Here is an 18,834-nt window from a genome sequence, read left to right as displayed (position 1 = left end):
GTGCTGCACCCCATGGAAGGACACTGATGTCAGCCACCCCAAAGAGCCAGCCTTTGCGAGCCCGGGGAAGCGTGAGTAATTCGGGGCTGCTCTTTGGCAACCATCACTGAGAAGCAGAAGCCAGGGGGACAAAGGCTGTGCCGGTGGGAGCCGGCGACCGCTCCCGCTGGAACGCATGAGCTCACGCCTGCTCGCGCCAGCTCCTGGCACCGGCACCGCTCACTTCCTGCAATGTGCTCGCTCGCTTCCCCAGAGCGTTGCCTCCGCTCGCTTTGGGGTCCCCTTGGGGTCCCCAGGGCGGCACTCCCCCAGCAACACAGTGGCAGCAGAGAGCTCCTTCCATCTCTCATGCTCTCCCTGCCAACTCCTCCACACCTTCCCACTATCCAATATTTCTAAGTCTCGTATCCGCTGCTCTCCCTCCTCCCTTCTCCGCTGCCTTCAATCGATTTTGCTCTTTTTCAAAAGTACCTTTAATCTGGCCTCTTAATAAATTCTCGTTTGCCATTCACATAAACAAGCACCTGATGATCTCCTGAATCCTCTTAATAAATTCCCCTCACCCGGGAGAGCCGAGGCAGCATGGCTTATCTCACCTTGCCATGCCGCGTGCATGGAGCCTCAGCATGGGCCATGAGCCCTCCCTAAAAAATAGTGGGAGAGTTTCCCTGTAAGTGATCCCATTAGCTAGAAGCCAGGACCCCTCCACCTCCTGCAGCCTCCTCAGGTAATTATCTCACCTCCAGGAATGCAACTGTGGGCTATTTTGGGGATTAATGCACATTCCTAGCCCTGGGAGAGGAGCAAAGAGCCCAGCCATGCTCCCAATCCACCACCCTCATCCTGATGAATGAAGCTGAAGAGCAGACTCAGCACGGATTCCATCAATAATAATTACATAATTAAACGTAATGCTTTCCCTCTCACCTAACAGGACCTCTTCTTCCAGAAGCAGGAGATTTTTAAGGTCTCACCTAAAGAAAGAAGCAGCAGCAGGGGAGAGGCGAAGACCTGAAGTGCCTGCCTGGAGAGGGGACCCAAGTGCCCCATCAGTTACACAGGGCAGGAGAATGAACATGGTCCAGGCAGGGAAGGCAGCAACATTGTTCAGCCCAAAACACATCAGGCCACTGGTGTGTAGGATCCCACCATGGCCCAGCAGAAGGACAGAGCCTCCTGCATTACAATGCTTCCAGGTGAGACTCTCTGATGTCTAGTAAGAGAGCTGAGCTCCCTGTACCAGGGGACAGAAAGGGTCTCTTTCACTCTGCTTGCATGAAACCAAGAGAAAAGAGAAACTTTCCTGTTCCAAACCCTTGCTTTCTGTTGGTTTTGCCCAGCCCAGACATACGTAGGCACAGGCAGGAAGACCGTAAATCCTTAAAAAAGCAGAGTAAAAATGACACAGACCTTGAGGAAAGAGGAAGATTTTCCTTTGTTTTATTTCCCCCACTCCAAGCACTCTCCAGAGAGCAACAAACCCAAGTCCGGTCCTGATGCCAGAGCTGAAATCAACCCCTTGCTTGGTCTATACAGGACCTCTCCCCCTATCCTGCAGCACCAAACCCTAATGATGGGGCAAGTAACGACCCCCCCCAGCCTGGCTACTGACAAGGGTCTCACACAGACACCACTTCTTCCAGACACCGGTTTCCTCTAGCACCCACCACACTGACCCCATGCACCCTATACCCTTGCACCAGCACGGCTGCAGCCCCAGCTCCGGCTCCGAGCAAGGCACTGACCGGCAGCATCCCCCCCTGCAAGGACAAAACCCCGCAGCCACAATGCATTCCTCCAGCCCGGCTTGGCACCAGGTATTTAAAACAATAGCAAGATGACACCAAAGGTCACCAGCAGGCAGGGCAGCTTTCCCTTCCCAGGAAATCCAACCCATCAAGCCATGGAATAACAAAGCCAGGAGAAGGTACCTGCTCCGGCCACGTGCAGCATCTCCCAGGAGCAGACGGGGCCGGCGGCACAGAGCCGCAGCGCGGGGCCGAGAGCCCAGGTAGTCAGAGCCATCGCGTCCGGAGCGAACCGGGGGGCTCGGGGTGCCGGGTACCGCTCTCCTCCTCGCCGAGCGGCGGCCGGGGCCGGCCCAGCGGCAGCATCCCTGCAGGAGATGCTCAGCCGAGCGGGAGCAGCCGTTTAAATAAATAAGGGAGCTTTCAGCACGGCTGCTGAGTCACCGAGGCGGCTCCGATGGCAGCTGGGAACGGCGCTGGCTTTGCTCTGCCCGCGTCTGCACCGGTACGCGGGGGTGGCCGCGGAGCTGGGAATTTCGAGGGAATGGGGGCAGCTTTTCAAGGTCCCTTGAGCCCAAAGCTCTCCCGCTGGGCTCACGAAGCATCGGTTGTTTGTGGGCAGCGCTAACAATGGGGGGAGGTTCAGCAGGTCGGAGCCGACCCCAAAACAGCATCCAGGGATGCGATAGAGACGCAAGCATGGACCCGCACGGTGCGTCACGCTCTCCTCCTGCTGGCAGTGGGAACCAAGGATAAGGGGTTTCTTAAAGATCAGGTAAATAGAGGCACAGAGAAACGTGACTCAACCCTCTCCCTACGGAGGGAATAAGGTGGGAAACCCAGGAGCGGCGTTGGCTCCCACAGCTACCCATGGTATGTGTCTCACCTCAGCCTGGGGCTCCCCACTCTTCACCACCACAGCAGGTCACATCTGCGCTCTTGCAGGGGGACAAAGCAAGCCAAAAGGATCTTTTGCTTTGACAGCTCAGCTCTGAGAAAGTCGATCTAATTGGGGACAATTAGAGTCTTTCAGTCCCAGTGACTGCTGCTCACTGGCATAACCCCCACTTAGCTGCTCGACTGGCTTGAGCCCTGAGGCTCTCAGATAAACTCGTTGCATGTGCTTCCAGGAGGGTGGTTCACTGGTACCAGCTGTAACTGGGGGTTTTGGGATCAAGCACGGTCAGCTGAAAACAGGACACAGGCCCAGCTCACCTCCCGAAATGACCACACGCTCCCCACCAGTGCTCCAACCTTAAGCCTTTCCTCATTAATCCCCTTCCCTCTCCCCATTTTAATGGCATCCTGGCCATAAGCATAATTGGAAAACCTTATGGCCATATTATTCGATGCATAGAATTTATTTCCTAAGGGCACTCCAGCTGATTGCAAATAAATCTTAATTAAATCATGCAAAAATCCCCCATTAAACCTAATATCCCATGAAGGTCACTCTCTTAATCCCAAGCAAGCACCAGCCTGAAGATAGGGGTTGTACTGCCAGCCCAGCTCTGGCTTCTCCCAAGCCATGCACTGAACCAGAGACCTTTCCCTAATCTGCTTAGCAAAATCTCATTTATGCAGAGTCTCCTTCATACCCATCCTCTGACCCCCTCAGCCCTTTAGCACCCAGTGGGTGAGCCTGCCTAGGGAAAAGGATGAAATCTCCCTGCTACGTGTTAGAAATGCCACAGAGCAACATTCAAGTTGGCCCAGAGACCAATTAGTTTTATTTTCCATACACCTCAGGGTGGGCAGAGGGATGGAGGGAGGAGCCGCGACCATGGGAAAGGGGGAAAAAATATCAGGGAAGGGATGAAACAAGTGCTGCTGGCAGAGAGAAGGGACAGGCTCAGTGCTGTGAGGATAGTGGGCACTGAGAGAGTTGTGGGGCACCGCTTGCAGACCTCCTCCTCCCTGAAAGCTGTTCCCAGGGGAAAGCCTGGAGCCATAAGCAAGCATGGCTGGGAGCTCCCAGAGGAAAAGCCTCGCTCAGGCTCCTCTGAGCTTCTGCGACCAATTTAAGAGGCAGGAAAACCTCTACATTAAATATCCAGCTTCTGCGCCAGCCAGCCTCCATGTGCACCCTCACAGAGGCAGGGCAGATCCCAGGGCAAATCAGTGCAACCCCACAGGCCGGGAGAGCTGTAAAGCAAGCCAGTAAATCTCTCTCTAATCGTGTTTAAGAGAGCCAGACACACTGGGCACCAATTAAAATGCAGCCGAGCACCCTCCTTGCAGCATGCTGGGAACAGGGCAACGGCAGCCCCCGGGCCAGGAGGGGAATCAGACCGAGCAGTTTGAATCAGCCCAGTGCAAAGAAGAGCTGTTGGAAAGGAGCAGCCATGAAAAGATGGGGGACCCTGGGTGGTTACATTAGACCTTTACCACCTTCAGTAGGGAAGGTGGCTAAATCCAGCTTGCCTTCACAGCTCTGTGTATCAGAGCAATGTCCTGATGTTAATTAATAGTTCCCCATCCCTGGCAGTGTTCAAGGCCAGGCTGGATGGGGCTTGAAGCAACCTGCTCTTGTGGAAGGTGTCCCTGCCCGTGGCAGGGGGTTAGAACTAGATGAGCTTTAAAGTCCCTTCCAACCCAAACCATTCTGTGATTCCATGATTCAGGCTGCATGGCTGTGGCTTGTTTCCTTCCCTGCTCATTAATTGCCACTCATCCTAGTGTCCTTTGGTAAGAGTCAGCATCTGCAGTGGGGGTGTTATAAAAGCTGACAGCTCAGCTGTGAGCAGACACACTTCCGAGGACATTGCAGAAGACCCAGACCTTTGGGGGCTGGTCACAGGGAGCTCTGTCTCTTGATGCCAGCATGAAAGCACAGCAAAATATTTCAAGGCACCAACAGCAAAGGAAGAGCAGAGATGCCAGGGACTGGCAAGCCAAGGCTGCCACTGCCAGGATGTATTTCTCCTGTGGCTGAGCGGGATGGACAGGAGCATGCTGGAGAAGGAAACGCTCACCCAGACACTGCCTGCAGCCCACTCGGAGCCGTCGGCACACAGCCTTTTAGCTCAGCAATTAAATTCGCAGCTTCCCCCTGGCACATCTCCACGCAACGCTCTCGCCTCCCTTCCACCGACGCAGCCAGGGCTCGCTGGGGCAGACACCACAGCCGGCGGGTGCAAAGCAGCTCCATGCAGAGCCCCAGCATACAGCTCTGTGCTGGGGCTCCCCCAATCCCATGCAGGGACCCCCCAAATGGGAGCTGCTCCGGAGGTTGAATCCATGCTGGTGCCAGCACGTCTGAATCCCACCTGGATCTGCCCAAACACTTATCCTCCCATCTCCCCCTTTCCAAATGCCAACAACTCGAGGCACACCAGCATCAAATCCAGCTTTAACAACTCCGTGGTGAGTGGTGGGATGTAAATCAACCCCACTGCCAGCTTACACCAGCAACAGATTCGGCTCTCCATTATTCACACTCCACTGCTCGGCCGAGCCTGTCACTCTGACACCGCAGCACACACAGAGCTTCAATAGCGGGCAGATTAATTAATATTTCACAGCAGTGATTAGACTCGAGCATTAAGACCACACCAGCCTTTTTGGACACAGAGGGAAAACCACCCATTAAGGTCCAAGGTTTGTGTTATATACCTGCCATGCTGGCAGTGCCAATTCAAGAGGAGAAGGGGAGTTAAGCGCCTTAATGGGTGCCTGGTTTCATTACACAACATATGGCAGAGGGAAGAGCTTAAATAGCAGGAAAATCAACCAAACTCTGGCCTCAATGCGATTCCTCAACGCGAGGCATTCACCCGCTGTCTCATTGACATGGTGTGTTTCGTCCGGACCACGTAACCACATAGTTGTGGAAGCTCTGATGGGTCTGAGGGTCCATCCAGCATCAGGGCCAGCCTCTGAAAACTGCTTAATTAAGAGCCAGGTTCATTTTGCAAGGCCAGGGCTTTGGCCTATGCAGAGATGGAGGCAACAGAATAGTCCAGGACATAGCGCAAGGTCCTGCACCTGGGTCGGGGCAATCCCAAGCACAAATACAGGCTGGTGGAGAGTGGATTGAGAGCAGCCCTGAGGAGAAGGACTTGGGGGTGTTGGTCGATGAGAAGCTCAACATGACCCAGCTTCAGTGTGCGCTTGAGCCCAGAAACCAACCGTGTCCTGGGCTGCATCACCAGCAGCGTGACCAGCAGGTCGAGGGAGGGGATTCTCCCCCTCTGCTCCAGTCTGGTGATACCCTCCCCTGCATTCCTATGTCCAGCTCTGGGGCAACAACATAAGAAGAACGTGGAGCTGTGGGAGTGAGTCCAGAGGAGGCCACGAAGATGCTGTGAGGGCTGGAGCAAGCTATGGAAGACATGATGAGAGAGAGACTCTATGGAGACAGGCTGAGAGAGCTGGGCTTGTTCAGCCTGGAGAAGAGAAGGCTCCAGGGAGACCTTAGAGCAGCTTCCAGTGCCTAAAGGGGCTGACAAAAAAACTGGAGAGGGGCTTTGGACAAGGGCCTGTAGGGATAGGACAAGGGGGAATGGCTTTAAACTGACAGAGGGGAGACTGAGATGAGATCTTAGGAAGAAGTTGTTCCCTGTGAGGGTGCTGAGGCCCTGGCACAGGTTGCCCAGAGAAGCTGTGGCTGCCCCATCCCTGGCAGTGTTCAAGGCCAGGTTGGACGGGGCTTGGAGCAACCTGGTCTAGTGGAAGGGGTCCCTGCCCATGGCAGGGGGTTGGAACTAGATGAGATTTAAGGTCCCTTCCAACCCAAACCATTCTGTTATTCCCTGATGACATAGGAAGACTTGCAAATTTGAAAGGTTTTTAGAGAATAAAGACCAAAACAAACATGCAAGCCCTCCACCCAGTTTTGCGCATTCAATAAATAAGACAATAAGGACCCTTGTGAGATGCTGACCACACACATTTCTGTTGTTTCCTATTTCCCCAAGATAGGCTACATCAAAGCCCACAGTCAGTTTTAGTTTTTGGCAGAAAATCTGACTAAACACCTTCATTTACAGAGAGACAAAACCGTGACGGGACCAGCCACAGTCACACTTTCTCTCCAGCCTTATCTGGATTGTTTGCAGTCCCTGCCAAGTGCAAGCAACTCAAATCCCAAAGGCAAAGCAACAGAGCTACAGTGCTGCAAAGGGCTCAGCCCAGAGCGGAGCATCTCTGAAAGTGCGTTTTCTCCTGTGATTTCTGATGGCACAAGCAATTACCAGAGTCCTTAAGTGGTTGGGCTTGATAGTGTTGAGGTGAGCAATGCCAGCTCCCGGCCTGGCGCAATCCCCTCTAGCACTTGCTCCAGATGGAGGAGTCCTCATCTTTACAGAGAAGCTGTGGCTGCCCTATCCCTGGCAGTGTTCAAGGCCAGGTTGGATGGGGCTTGGAGCAACCTGCTCTAGTGGAAGGTGACCCTGGCCATGGCAGGGGGGGTGGACTAGATGAGCTTTAAGGTCCCTTCCAACCCAAACCACTCTGATTCTATGATTATATGATTCACTGCAGGGTTCAAATCCTGCCTGGATATGGCAATACCACCTGGAAATGAACCAGGAAGAAACAAACTGAACTCGGCCACACATACTGAGGTTTAACACAAACCTGCATGAGAATCGTGGCCGGGTGGCTCAGGAAAGCCCCCAGCACTGCCGGCACCACAAATAGCCCCTTTTCCTTTACGAGCACGGAATTAATTTGCAGATCAATTAGTTAAAAAGCATAGAAGGAAAAAAAAGAAGCCAAAAAGAAGAAAAAGAAGCAGTTTAATTGCATTTCACATTCCCCTGCTGAGCCATCCAGTCCCACCGAGCACTATTTATTTAGCGCAAAACCCATCCGCTCGCGCGGCTGCTGGCTGTGACTCAGTGGCACTCAGATAGCTCACAGGGACCTTGCTGGCACCCACCACCGACACCATCTCCTCCCCGGGTAGCCGAAAAACCTCATTTCCCCTGCTCCAGCTGCTGCGGAGAGAAAGAAAAGGGAACCTTCTCTATTTCCAGCTCCGCTGATGTGGGAGGAGACAGCTCGTGCCGGCAACCAGAAAGCAAAGCAAGGGAGCGTAAAGGAAACAAACTGTGGTGAGCGGCTGCGGCGCTGGACGGTTGGGATATAGCTCCCAAAGGCTTGCCGATGCTGCTCCAACACATGCTGCCTTCCCATCAGTGCCAAAAGCATGGCGGGGGTCTTGTAGTCGAGCCCCACTGGGAAGCCCCCATGGAAATATAACCCCATCCCATCTCTGCAGCTCCTTTCTCCCTGCTATGCTCTCCCGACAGCCCTGCCCCTGCTCCTGGAGTGTTTTCAATCCAAGGAGGTCGCTCTGGCTTTTACGCATATTTCTGAATTAAAGCCCAGCCTCCTGGAGACGGCAGCAGAGCGGGAAGGTTGCTGGCAGCTGGGTACACAAAGCACTGGGCTGCTCCTGCAGCCAGGGCCATCACACAGCCCCTGAGCGCGGGGCAACCATGTTCTCTTGCCCGCCAAAGCTTGATCACAGCACCCCTGCTCCCATGGTGCTAAATCTCCTGTGGCGCAGGTAATCCTCAAGCCTGGCTCAGGACAGCGTGCTCCCACCAGAGATGGGGACACCAACCTGAAGGCTCAGCTCACAAAGCTGCAGTTTGCACAACTCCAGCCACCCTGGAGCAGTCAAACCTTTGCTCCAGCATTTTCGCTGGTGACAACAAAAGGAAAAAACCTGGGCCGAAAACGGGCACAAGATTCCCAGCAGCCCTGCTCCACGTGCATGGCCACCACCACGACAGCACACCACAAGCCACGGGTGGAGGCACAGCCATGCCAAGCACACCACTCTTGCCCTGCACACACAAACACGAGCCCAGTGTGGGATGCCAGCGCTGCAGGATTAAAGGGGATGCGGAGGGCAGGAGGGTGGCTCGTGCCCCCCATGCTGCCCCTCTGACCACCTCCCAGGGAGGCAGCAGGTCTCCCCCAACATGGAACAAGTGTCCTGCACTGCTATGTCCTGTTCACAGAGGAAAAACCATCCCTGGTCACCCACCCAACCCTTCCCCCCACGCCAGGAGACAGTTAAAAGAGAGATTAAAAAGATACCAATAATCCTGTGCATTCCTAATGCAACTTTCATCCGAAGTATCCCACAGAGCTTTCCAGCTCCTGGATGCTTTCCAGGACCACAAGCCGCAGCAGTGCCTGGCCAGGAGCACTACCAGGGAAGGGACAGCCTGGCTTTTGTCCTCAAAGTCACATTTGGGTCCCCAGAGATGCTTTGCCCTTCCCTACCCTAAGGAGACACTGGCTATTGTGGAGCAGAGGCTTCCCCAAGGTGCTAGCAGAGGGGTCACCTGCGGGTAAGAGGAGCCATGGTCCAACGTGTCATTCCCCATTGGCAAGAGAGGCTGGCCACAGAGCCAGGATCCCAGGGGACAACCAGAGCATGTAACACTCCTCAGGACAGATCACTCAACTGACACCAGGGGGGCTGGAGGGGCTTTTGGGGACCTGGCAGGGCTTTTGGGATCCCATGGCTCAGCTCTCCCCCAGGTTTGCAGAGGCGCAGTTCCCCAGCAGACAGGATTATTACCTGCTTCAGGTTGCTGCAAATTGCTCAGATGATGACAACAGCTCCCTGCAAATTCCTGTTTGACAGCAGCCAAAAGAACACCCAAACCTTCCCCCTCCCCCCCGCCAAAATCAGCCCAAGCCCCAGTATGGATGCAAAAGCCCTGAGCAAGACAGAGGGAAAGGGCACCGGGTGAAGTGTTTGGGCATTGGGGCTTGCTGTCCTGCCAGGAGAGCATTGCCACCACCCCACACCAGACAGAGGGGTGCTGCGGTGGGAGCGGGTGAGGGAACCCCGGCTTTGGGGGGCCGTGAGGGGCCATGTGCCCGGGGCATGCAGCAGCCTCCCCGCAGGCTGCACAGCCAAGGAAGGGAGGGAAGCATCCCCCTCGTTTTGCGGGTGGAAAAATACCAGCTGAAAGACCTGAATGACTCAACGGAGGCCACGGAGGAGTCAGCACCGTGAGGCAGAGAGGAAAGGAACAAGAAAAGAAACCCTTGCATCCTGTCTCAGCTTCCCCCCCTCCATCACAGCCCCACTAGGAAGAGACGGGCTCCCCAAGCCCACCAGCTCCGCTCCTTCCCTGCAGGAGGCAGGAGCTGCATCCCAGCGCATCTCACGACTTCCTATCTGCGTGCACCCCACTGAGCCCCCACATGAGCACCTCATCACCCGGGAGGGTGGCGCTCTGCCCATCCGTCTCCCTCCTGCCACATCCCGCCGTGCACTCACCCCTGGCACCGCAGCACCACGCAGAGAAGGGGGCTCAGCCAACAGCACCGAGGTGACCCCACAGCCCTTGGGGGTGGGCCGGGAGCCCCCCAGGAAGGGCACCCGCCAGAGGCTCCCTCCTCGTGCCCCTCGCCCCGCACTGACAGCCCGGGGAAGGATGCTCGGGCAGCGGGTGGTGAGGATTTAAGAGCCACCCGGCCACCCCCCGGCCCTTCCCAAAAGCTCCCAGTAGCTTAGCGCGCCGGTGCCCCGGCCGGGGGGGCCGCCAGCTGCTCCACCAGCTGCTCCCCATTACACACCCACTATCACCCTGCCGCACACGGGGGACCCCATATGCCCACCCTGCACAGAGGGGTGACAATAGTGACAGCACGGCACGGGGGCAGCAGGGGGGGGGCAGCGAACCCCAAACACCTCAAGGTGAATGGGCCCAGATGGGGTTGGGGTCTGCTCTACACCAGGGACCAGGCGGCTCCCCAGCACAGCGAGGGGGTGGTCAGATATAGGACCAAGATCCCCCCAGTCTGGTGGAGAGTGACACCCTAACGCCCCCCCCCCCCAAATAACCAGCTAAAGAGCCCTATACAGCACCCAAGGCTTGCCCATGCCAAGGGCTGGGTGACTGCAAGCAGTACAGGGGTCCTTGGTCCTTAGAGGAGCAAGCTGCTCCCAGCCCTGGGAAGCTGGTGACCCCAGGAACCGGGGCTGGGAAGGTCAGTGGTCTCCCAGGAAAATGCCCCAGTGATAGAAAGTGCATTTGCAGCCCTTTAAGGGACCACAGCGTGTGTCCCAGCCCCCAAAGAGGTGACACCCTCCAGAAACTGGGGGGATGCACAGCCCTGCAAAAGACCAAGGTCCCCCCCAAACCCAAAGAGGGGTCACCCCCAGTAGCTACAGAAATGCACAGGTCTATATGAGGACTAAGGTCCCCCCAAACCCAAAGAGGGAGTGACCCCCCCAGTAACTTAGGGGGTGCACCGCCATGCAAAAGACAACGGTCCACTCAAACACAAAGAGGGATCACCCTCGTAAACGAGGGGTGCACAGCGCTATATAGGCTAGAGATGCCCCCCACCCCAAAAAGGGGTCACCCCCCATTAAGTGGGGGGCGCACAGCCCTACAAACAACGAGGTCCCCCTGCCCTGGAAGGGGCGAGCCCCTACCCGGGCCTCGGGGGATGCACAGCCCTGCCCCGGGGCGGGGACGAGCCCAAGTCCCCGGGAAGCGGCGGGCACGCACGGCCCCGGCCCACCGGCGCCGCCCCGCCGGGCTGGCCCCCCGCGGGCACTCACCGTACATGGCCGCTGCCGCCGGCCCGGCGTGGCTCGGCTCGGCGTGGCGCTGCCCGGCGCGGCTGCAGGCGGCGGTGCCCGGCCCGGCTCTGCCCCACCGAGCGGCGCCGGCCGGGGGCGGCACCGGGGGGCGGCACCGCAGCGGTGGCTCCTCCCGCCGGCCCGGCCGCAGCACCCGCCCGGCACTGAACGGCCCGGCCCGGCCGCTGCGGCACCGGGCCCCTCGCGCGGTACCTCCTCTACATCCCCCGCCCGGCACCCCCCGGCGCCCACCACCACGGGGGACCCTGCCCGCGCCATGCCCCGCTCCCGGCAGCGGGTCTGCCAGTGACCCGGGACCCGTAACACAGCGGTGAGGCCCAGGGCATCCTGCCCTTGTGGGGGGACAACCCCGAGTCCCATCTACGGAGACCTAGTGATGAGTGCTGTTCATCAGGGGCCGCTGTTGGGATTGATGCTGCTCAATATCTTTGTCACGACATGGACAGTGGGATTGAGTGTGCTCTCAGCAAGCTTGCCAACGACACTGAGGTGTGTTGTGTGGTCAAGCTGGAGGGCAGGGATGCCATCCAGAGGGACATGGACAGGCTGGAGAGGTGGGACAGTGCGAACCTCATGGAGTTCAACAAGGCCAAGTGCAAGGTCCTGCACCTGGATCAGGGCAATCCCAAGCACAAACACAGGCTGGAGGAGACTGGATTGAGAGCAGCCCTGAGGAGACGGACGTGGGGATGTTGGTCAGTGAGAACCCCAGCATGACCCAGCAGTGTGTGCTTGAGCCCAGAAACCAACCGTGTCCTGGGCTCCATCACCAGCAGCGTGACCAGCAGGTCAAGGGAGAGGATTCTCACCTTACTCTGCTGAGATCCCACCTGTAGTACAGTTCTATGATCCCAAATCCTAGCAGAGAGGTTTCTTTCCAGAGCTTGCAGTGCCCTATGCTCACCATTCACACCTATCATCCTGGGAATACACCCCTTGGAATGTTACACCCAGCTGCTTTCACCCATGGGGAAGGGACGATGCGGGAGGTCCTCCTGTCCCACTGCCAGCCCCACCAAGCACTGGCCCTGGCATCTCCAGCCTCCGGAGTGACAACCGTGAACACTGCGGCCTTTTCCTTCTCTACCCAGCCAGCGAGGTGGGAGCTGCGCCAGGCTCCTGAAATACTGAGGTGTGCTCCTGCTGCCAGCAATGAGGGCTGCAGACAGATCTGGGTCAGCTCAGCTGCTTCTAGAAAGTCCTGGAGAGCAAGACGGGGAGGCTTGGATGGGAGAGGCACCAGGGAAAGCCCTTGGAGGAGGTGCAGAGCAAGGACTACACCTCCCTGGGATGCTTTCACTTTTCATTATTGCTGCAGTGCCCTTAGCAGCAGTAAAACAATGCAGCAACACCCTGCTGCCAAAGGGCAAACTGAGGCAGGGAGCCACCCTGTCCAGGCTCTGGCAGTGTCACGGGTCCGGCCATACACGCCACAGGCACTGCCATGGTGCTCCCAGTGCACAGCTGCAGGCCAGGGAGGTGAGCCCTGATCATTTCCCACATTCCACCTGGCTGTGCCATTGCTATTGTCACCTCCCAAAACCTGTGACTCCCACTCGACACCACAAATGGAAATGTGGGATCCCAGCCTGCTCGACACCCCAGGCAGGAAAAAGAGAGCAGGAGCACAGCACAACACAGTATGGCACAGCCTGGTTCAACATGGTATTTCACAGCACACCACGTTGTGGCACAGCTTATTTCAGCACAGCACAGCCTGGCACAGGAAATCTGGCATCGTTTGGCATGAGAAACACACCACGGCACGGCACTGCACGGCACAATGCAGCGTGTCACTGCAGAGTACTACACAGCAGTGCCCAGCATGGCACAGAATCCCAAGGTCATGGCACAGCACAACATGGTGCAGCACCACCTCTTCTCCATCACATCCCACCATTTGGATCCATCCTGCCTCTATTCCCTGCTGGCCAGACTGACACAGGGGACTCTGTGCCCGTCATGCCCTGGAGCCCCATGTACCTCCCACAGCCGCCCCGCAGCCACAGCGTGTCCCACGCATGGCAAGACTGACTCAGCTGCAAAGCCTGAGCCCTCCCTGTGCCAGACTCCATTGCAAGCACGAGTGACACAGTGAAGCAAAGATGCTGCCCCCGGCCATGGCTGGGTACAAGGACAAGGCTCCAGGTGACAGGGCACTTTGGCCAGGGAAGGACAGGGAGGTGCTGGCACCAGGATGCTGGAGATCTCCCCCTCCCTGAGCTTTTTGCTGCATCTCTTCCCACACAGCAAAGCCCCCCTGGATCATCTAATTAGGCAATAGCTGGTGCCTCACAATCCTCCTCGCAGGAAAATGATGTTTTAATTAAAACATTTGGGGAGTTAATTTGGTTGCTGATTCCCCGGGTGGCAGAGCAGCCGCATGACGAGCCATGTTCCCAAAGGATTGGGGGGATTTCATGGGGGACATGGCAGCAGCTACAGTCGAGGAATGGGGCTCCTGAGCATCCCTGGTCAGGTCCAGATCCAGAAGCAGTCGTGAAGTCCTTTTTATTGTGGATTAAAAGCCTCAGACTAAAATCTGATGATGAGGGAAGAACATGAAACAGACGTAGCAAATCCCTCCCAGCTCAGGAGCCCTCATCCCTTTGCTCACAGGGATTTGCAAGGCCACTGGCTTGCCACAAAGGGACATTGTGGTTATCGGGACGGTGCTGCGGGGCAGCCAAGGAGAAGAGACCTGGGGCCAGCCCCCACTCAGCTGCCAGCACCAACTCCCACCACCATCAACAATCCCTGAGGCCCCCCCAACCCACACCCAAAACACATAGGGCTGGTTTGAACCCCAAAAGTTGTTGCCACTGGAAAAGCCCAGCATAATCGCTGCCCTCAAAGAGCAAGGAAGGACAGGAGCATCCCTGCTCAGGGCCAGGATGGATCCACAGTGGTTAGGGAGGGGGTCAAGGCCACCACCAGCACATGGCTCCTCCTGATTCATGGTGCAAGACAATGGCGGTGAAGAGTTAAACCCTGCCTACCACCAGCGCTGCCCCCCAGCCCCTACCAGTCATCGCCACAACAGGGACCTCAACATGCTTGGGCCTTGCCCAGAGGGATCCAAGCACATTCCCCCTTGCCTCTCCAGCAGGCAAGAGGAGCTGTTGAATCACTTGAGGCCTGGGATGCTCTGGGGACACATGGATGTGTCCCTGCTTAAGGCTCAGGAATATTGTGTGGAGCTCAGTATGGCAGGCAGAATGGGCACATGGGGCACCAAGATGGACCGCTGAGCCTTGGGATCCCTCTCTGGGATGGCTCAGAGGGAGCTGGATGGTGGACACAGGGGGAAGGCAGCAATGTGGAAGCAGCTGGAGCTGTGACAATCACCCTGGGAGGACAGCGAGGAGCTGCTCACCGTGGGCACCTCCTTTGTCAGACACATCCATCCCTGGTCCATTTGCTCCCTCCTTCCTTGCATCCCCCCTGCTCTCCTGCAGCTGTTTCCATGGCCACGGAGCTCCTGCAGCAACCGCAGCAGGGTCTTTGCCACTGAGCCGTGCATACCTCCTCCAGCCACCCACCCGGGACAGAGCCAGAGCCCAGGCACTCGGGCCAGGCCCCATGGCTGCTCCCACACACCAGCACTTGGCCTTAGGGTGTTTGCTCCAGCTCACGAACACCTGTGTCCGCTCTGGTGCCGACACTCACTACATCGCTTGCATGATGCTCAGGGCTGGGCTCTTCCTATGCCCTGGCAGTTTTTACATGCAGTGTGCCACCTCTCACATGTCTCTGGGTTACTTCTTGCACAAAGATCCATTTCTTGCACATGTGTGGCACAGGAGTGACAAGGACCTGTTACAGTGCAAGGCAATACTGCCTGTACGTGGATCACTTGCAGTGGCAGACTAAGGAGAAGCTCCACCAAAAAGCCGGGAGCTGCAAGGGGTGCATCTGTGGGTACCTCTGCTGGGAACACTGGTGTGTCCAAGGGTATCATCCTAAGACACCCCAGCTCCAGAAAACGCTGCAGGCAAATCAACAGGTCAGCTGAGCCTGAGACACATCTCCCCGATGCTCCGGGCTGATGCGGGGCTACCTCCTGCCAGTGGAAGCGCCGCAGAGAATCCTAGAATCCCAGGTTGGAAGAGACCTCAAGGATCATGTGGTCCAACCTTTCTGTGCAAAGCGTGACCTAGACTAGATGTCCCAGACCCTGTCTAGACGAGTTTTAACAGGGTCCAATGTTGGGGAGTCACCACCTCCCTGGGGAGATTATTCCAATGGCCGATTGTTCTCATAGTGATAAATTGTCCTTCGTCATAAAGTGTCCAACCATAATCCCCCCCAGAGTAACTTGTGCCCATCACTCCTTGTCTTTTCCAGGGAACTCCTTGCAAAAAGGGAGTAGCTGTCTTTGTAGCCATCCTTTAAATTCTGTAACAAGGGGATATGGTCTCCCCGGAGCCTTCTCTTCTCCAGGCTGAACAAGCCCAGCTCTCTCAGCCTGTCTCCATAGCAGAGCTGCTCCAGCCCTCAGAGCATCTTCGTGGCCTCCTCTGGACTTGCTCCAACAGCTCCACATCCTTCTTATGTTGTTGCCCCAGAGCTGGATGCAGGACTGCAGGGGGGGTCTCACCAGAGCAGAGCAGAGGGGGAGAATCCCCTCCCTCAACCTGCTGGTCACGCTGCTGGTGATGCAGCCCAGGACACAGTTGGTTTCTGGGCTCAAGCGCACACTGAAGCTGGGTCATGTTGAGCTTCTCATCGACCAACACCCCCAAGTCCTTCTCTTCAGGGCTGCTCTTAATCCAGTCTCCCCCAGCCTGTATTTGTGCTTGGGATTGCCCTGACCCAGGTGCAGGACCTTGCCCTTGGCCTTGCTGAACTTCGCAAGGTTTGCATTGTCCCATCTCTCCAGCATGTCCAGGTCCCTCTGGATGACATCCCTTCCCTCCAGCATGTTGACTGCACCACACAGGTCAGAGTCATCAGCAAACTTGCTGAGGGTGCCCTTGGTCCCACTGTCCATGTCATGACAAAGTTGTTGAACAGGATTGGTCCCAACACCAACCCCTGAGGAACACCACTCGTTACTGGTCTCCACTTGGACATTGAGCTGTTGACCACAACTCTCTGAGTGTGACCATCCAGCCAATTCCTTATCCACCAAGTGGTCCATCCACCATATACATGCCTCTCCAATTTAGAGACAAGCATGTCACGTAGGACAGTGTCAAATGCTTTTCGCAAGTCCAGGAAGATGACTTCAGTCACTCTTCCCTTATCCACCAGCGGCGTGGCCCCATCATAGAAGACCACCAAGTTTTAGTCACCTCGTTACATATTAGTACTTTGGTTTCGGTCTGACACCCCCAGGGATGAAGGTGGGTCTTGGCCTTATGCCACCATGACAAGACAACCACCTCTTCCCCCACCAAACAAGGGATGAAATGCAAAGCTAGCTCTGCCTCATACATTATTGCCAGACCCTGTGCATGCCAAGGACGGAACTGGCACAGACATGGAACAGAGGTGGGATGTGATAACAAGTTAGCAAGCCCAAATGGTGCTTCTGCAACACAATTAAAAAGGATGGTCCTATCAGGGAATTTGGGATTCCCCAAGCTGGTCCAAGTCACTTGTGTGGATAAGCCATGCCCTGCTCCCTGCCTGCCTGATATCCACTGTCGTGTCAGTCTTTGCATGCCCAGATATTAAGTCTAGCCCCGCATTAGTGAATTACTGGATTTGTTGTCATTATGACCTGGATAATTGCACTACTGATCTGTATTTATAACTGTACTGTTATTTAGAGATAACTTGTTTATCCCTAAAGCTGCTGGTCTGGTGTCTGTTACCATATCCCAAACCTATATGTCAGCAGGGCCATTGGAAACCCCTTCACTGCCCAAACTCGGTGAAGAAGTCAGCACAGTGCTAATCTATCCCGCTCATCCTCCTATCCAGGCACAGAGGGGCTCTGTTCCTCTCAGCCCAGACAAAACCCCGCAGCGGGCTTTATATCTGATAGCAAAACAGAGAGGAAATAAATTACCCTCTTCCTTTCTCCTCTTTTCCAAACAAACTAAAGGACACACTTGACCCAGGATGAAATGCCCAAAGAAAACCTCCACCTCATCTCCCTCGCACCACTGGGACCAGGGCAGGGCAGCGCTTGCCTCCTGCATGGCAGTGGGAATTATAGGCCCATTCCCACACTGCTGCAGAGCAGGTAGGATCCCTGGTGGCTTGGAAGGGGGGACAAGAGCTGCCCAGAGATGGCCCCAATAGCAACTCAAGGAGGAGAAAGAGCTGAATTCACCAAATCAGCTTCCAGATGTAAGACACAATAACACCCATACGACTAGGAGAGTCTGTACAAGGGTGCACAGGACCAGTGGAGGAAGGGTTAAAGGCATCAGCCTGAATTGGCACAGAGATGTGTGCCTGGTTTCATCAAGCGACCAGACAGCCGGAAGATGAAGAACAAATCAAAGATAAGAAAAGAGAACAAAGCTGAAGATAAGGTGACATGAAGATGAAGAACAGAGCTGGAGCCATAAAACACCCGGAGATGGATAATGGCGACACTCTTTTGGCAAAGATTTATGACACCAGATAATGAGGCAGAAGATCCCAAACAACCCATAACAGACCTGTCAAAAAGCAGTGTCTCATTGCCATTCAGGAGGAAGACAGAAGAGGTGTTGAGGAATCAACAGCCAGCATCCCCAGTCCATAGCACACACTAGTGACCCCAGACACACCTCTAGCACCCACTTCTGCCACCCCCACCTCCAGACAGGGCCTCACAACACCCAATGCTCCCAGCAGGACACATGTGGATATGGGGAGGGCACAGGATCCCCAAGCTGAGGACACAGGAAGCCCCTCCCATGTCCATCTCTATCTCGATATTGAAGTCCTCAGACACCCAGCAGATGCTCAAACCACGTGGGCCCTGTCCAAGGACCTTCGTGCCAAGAGGTGGCTGTGACCACCCTGGAAGGAGGACCTCAAAAACCCCACCTGTGTGTCCCCTCCTAGTACCTTGTCTTCGAAGCATGAGGCACAGGTTCCCCCTCTTCATAGCATCTTGCTGGACTACAAAGAGCAAATGAGGACGTTATTTACAACGAGGGTCCCCACAGATGACCCTGTTGCAGGCTACCCCCTGCACAGGGATGGGTCCCCTCTAGTCAGACCCTGTCCCAAGATGCCAAGGGGCCACTGCCAGCTCTGATGTCACCAAAGGCCATCTGTCCCAACAATCAGCAACATCCTCCCATCCAGAACCTATTTCACAAGGAGCTCATCCTTGAGGAGGGTCCATTTACTCCTCCATGAACTGATTCAACACCAACCCAAATAGCTCCTAACCAAGACCAAACCAGTATTTCCCATCCAAGCCCCCCTCAGAGAGGCTGTGAGCTGCAGCCCACCCAACCTCCCCACCCTGGCTTATTCTCAACCCTCCAGCGACCCAGCTGAAGCAAGAAAGCAGGCTCCAGGCTGGGAGGAAACACCTCC

The 18,834-nt window shown here is 56.0% G+C and overlaps 1 protein-coding gene across 4 annotated transcripts in view; it reads right to left on the bottom strand.

Moving 5' to 3' along the window:
• EFR3B (EFR3 homolog B) overlaps positions 1 to 18,834 on the bottom strand; it is a 49,384-nt gene that overhangs the window by 29,896 nt on the left and 654 nt on the right. For 2 of the 4 annotated variants that reach the window (XM_030491040.1, XM_030491041.1), the window contains exon 1: positions 1,932 to 2,432. In XM_030491040.1, coding sequence (XP_030346900.1) covers positions 1,932 to 2,025 — 94 coding nt within the window. In that variant the 5' untranslated portion in view covers positions 2,026 to 2,432. Of the gene's footprint in view, positions 1 to 1,931; positions 2,433 to 11,298; positions 11,416 to 18,354; positions 18,409 to 18,834 lie in introns of those variants that run through there. The other 2 variants (XM_030491043.1, XM_030491044.1) reach the window with 2 other exon arrangements.

The sequence above is a fragment of the Strigops habroptila genome, chromosome 6 (assembly GCF_004027225.2).
Source record: "Strigops habroptila isolate Jane chromosome 6, bStrHab1.2.pri, whole genome shotgun sequence".
NCBI classification, from domain to species: domain Eukaryota; kingdom Metazoa; phylum Chordata; class Aves; order Psittaciformes; family Psittacidae; genus Strigops; species Strigops habroptila.
This window is presented reverse-complemented; position numbering and strand designations above follow the sequence as displayed.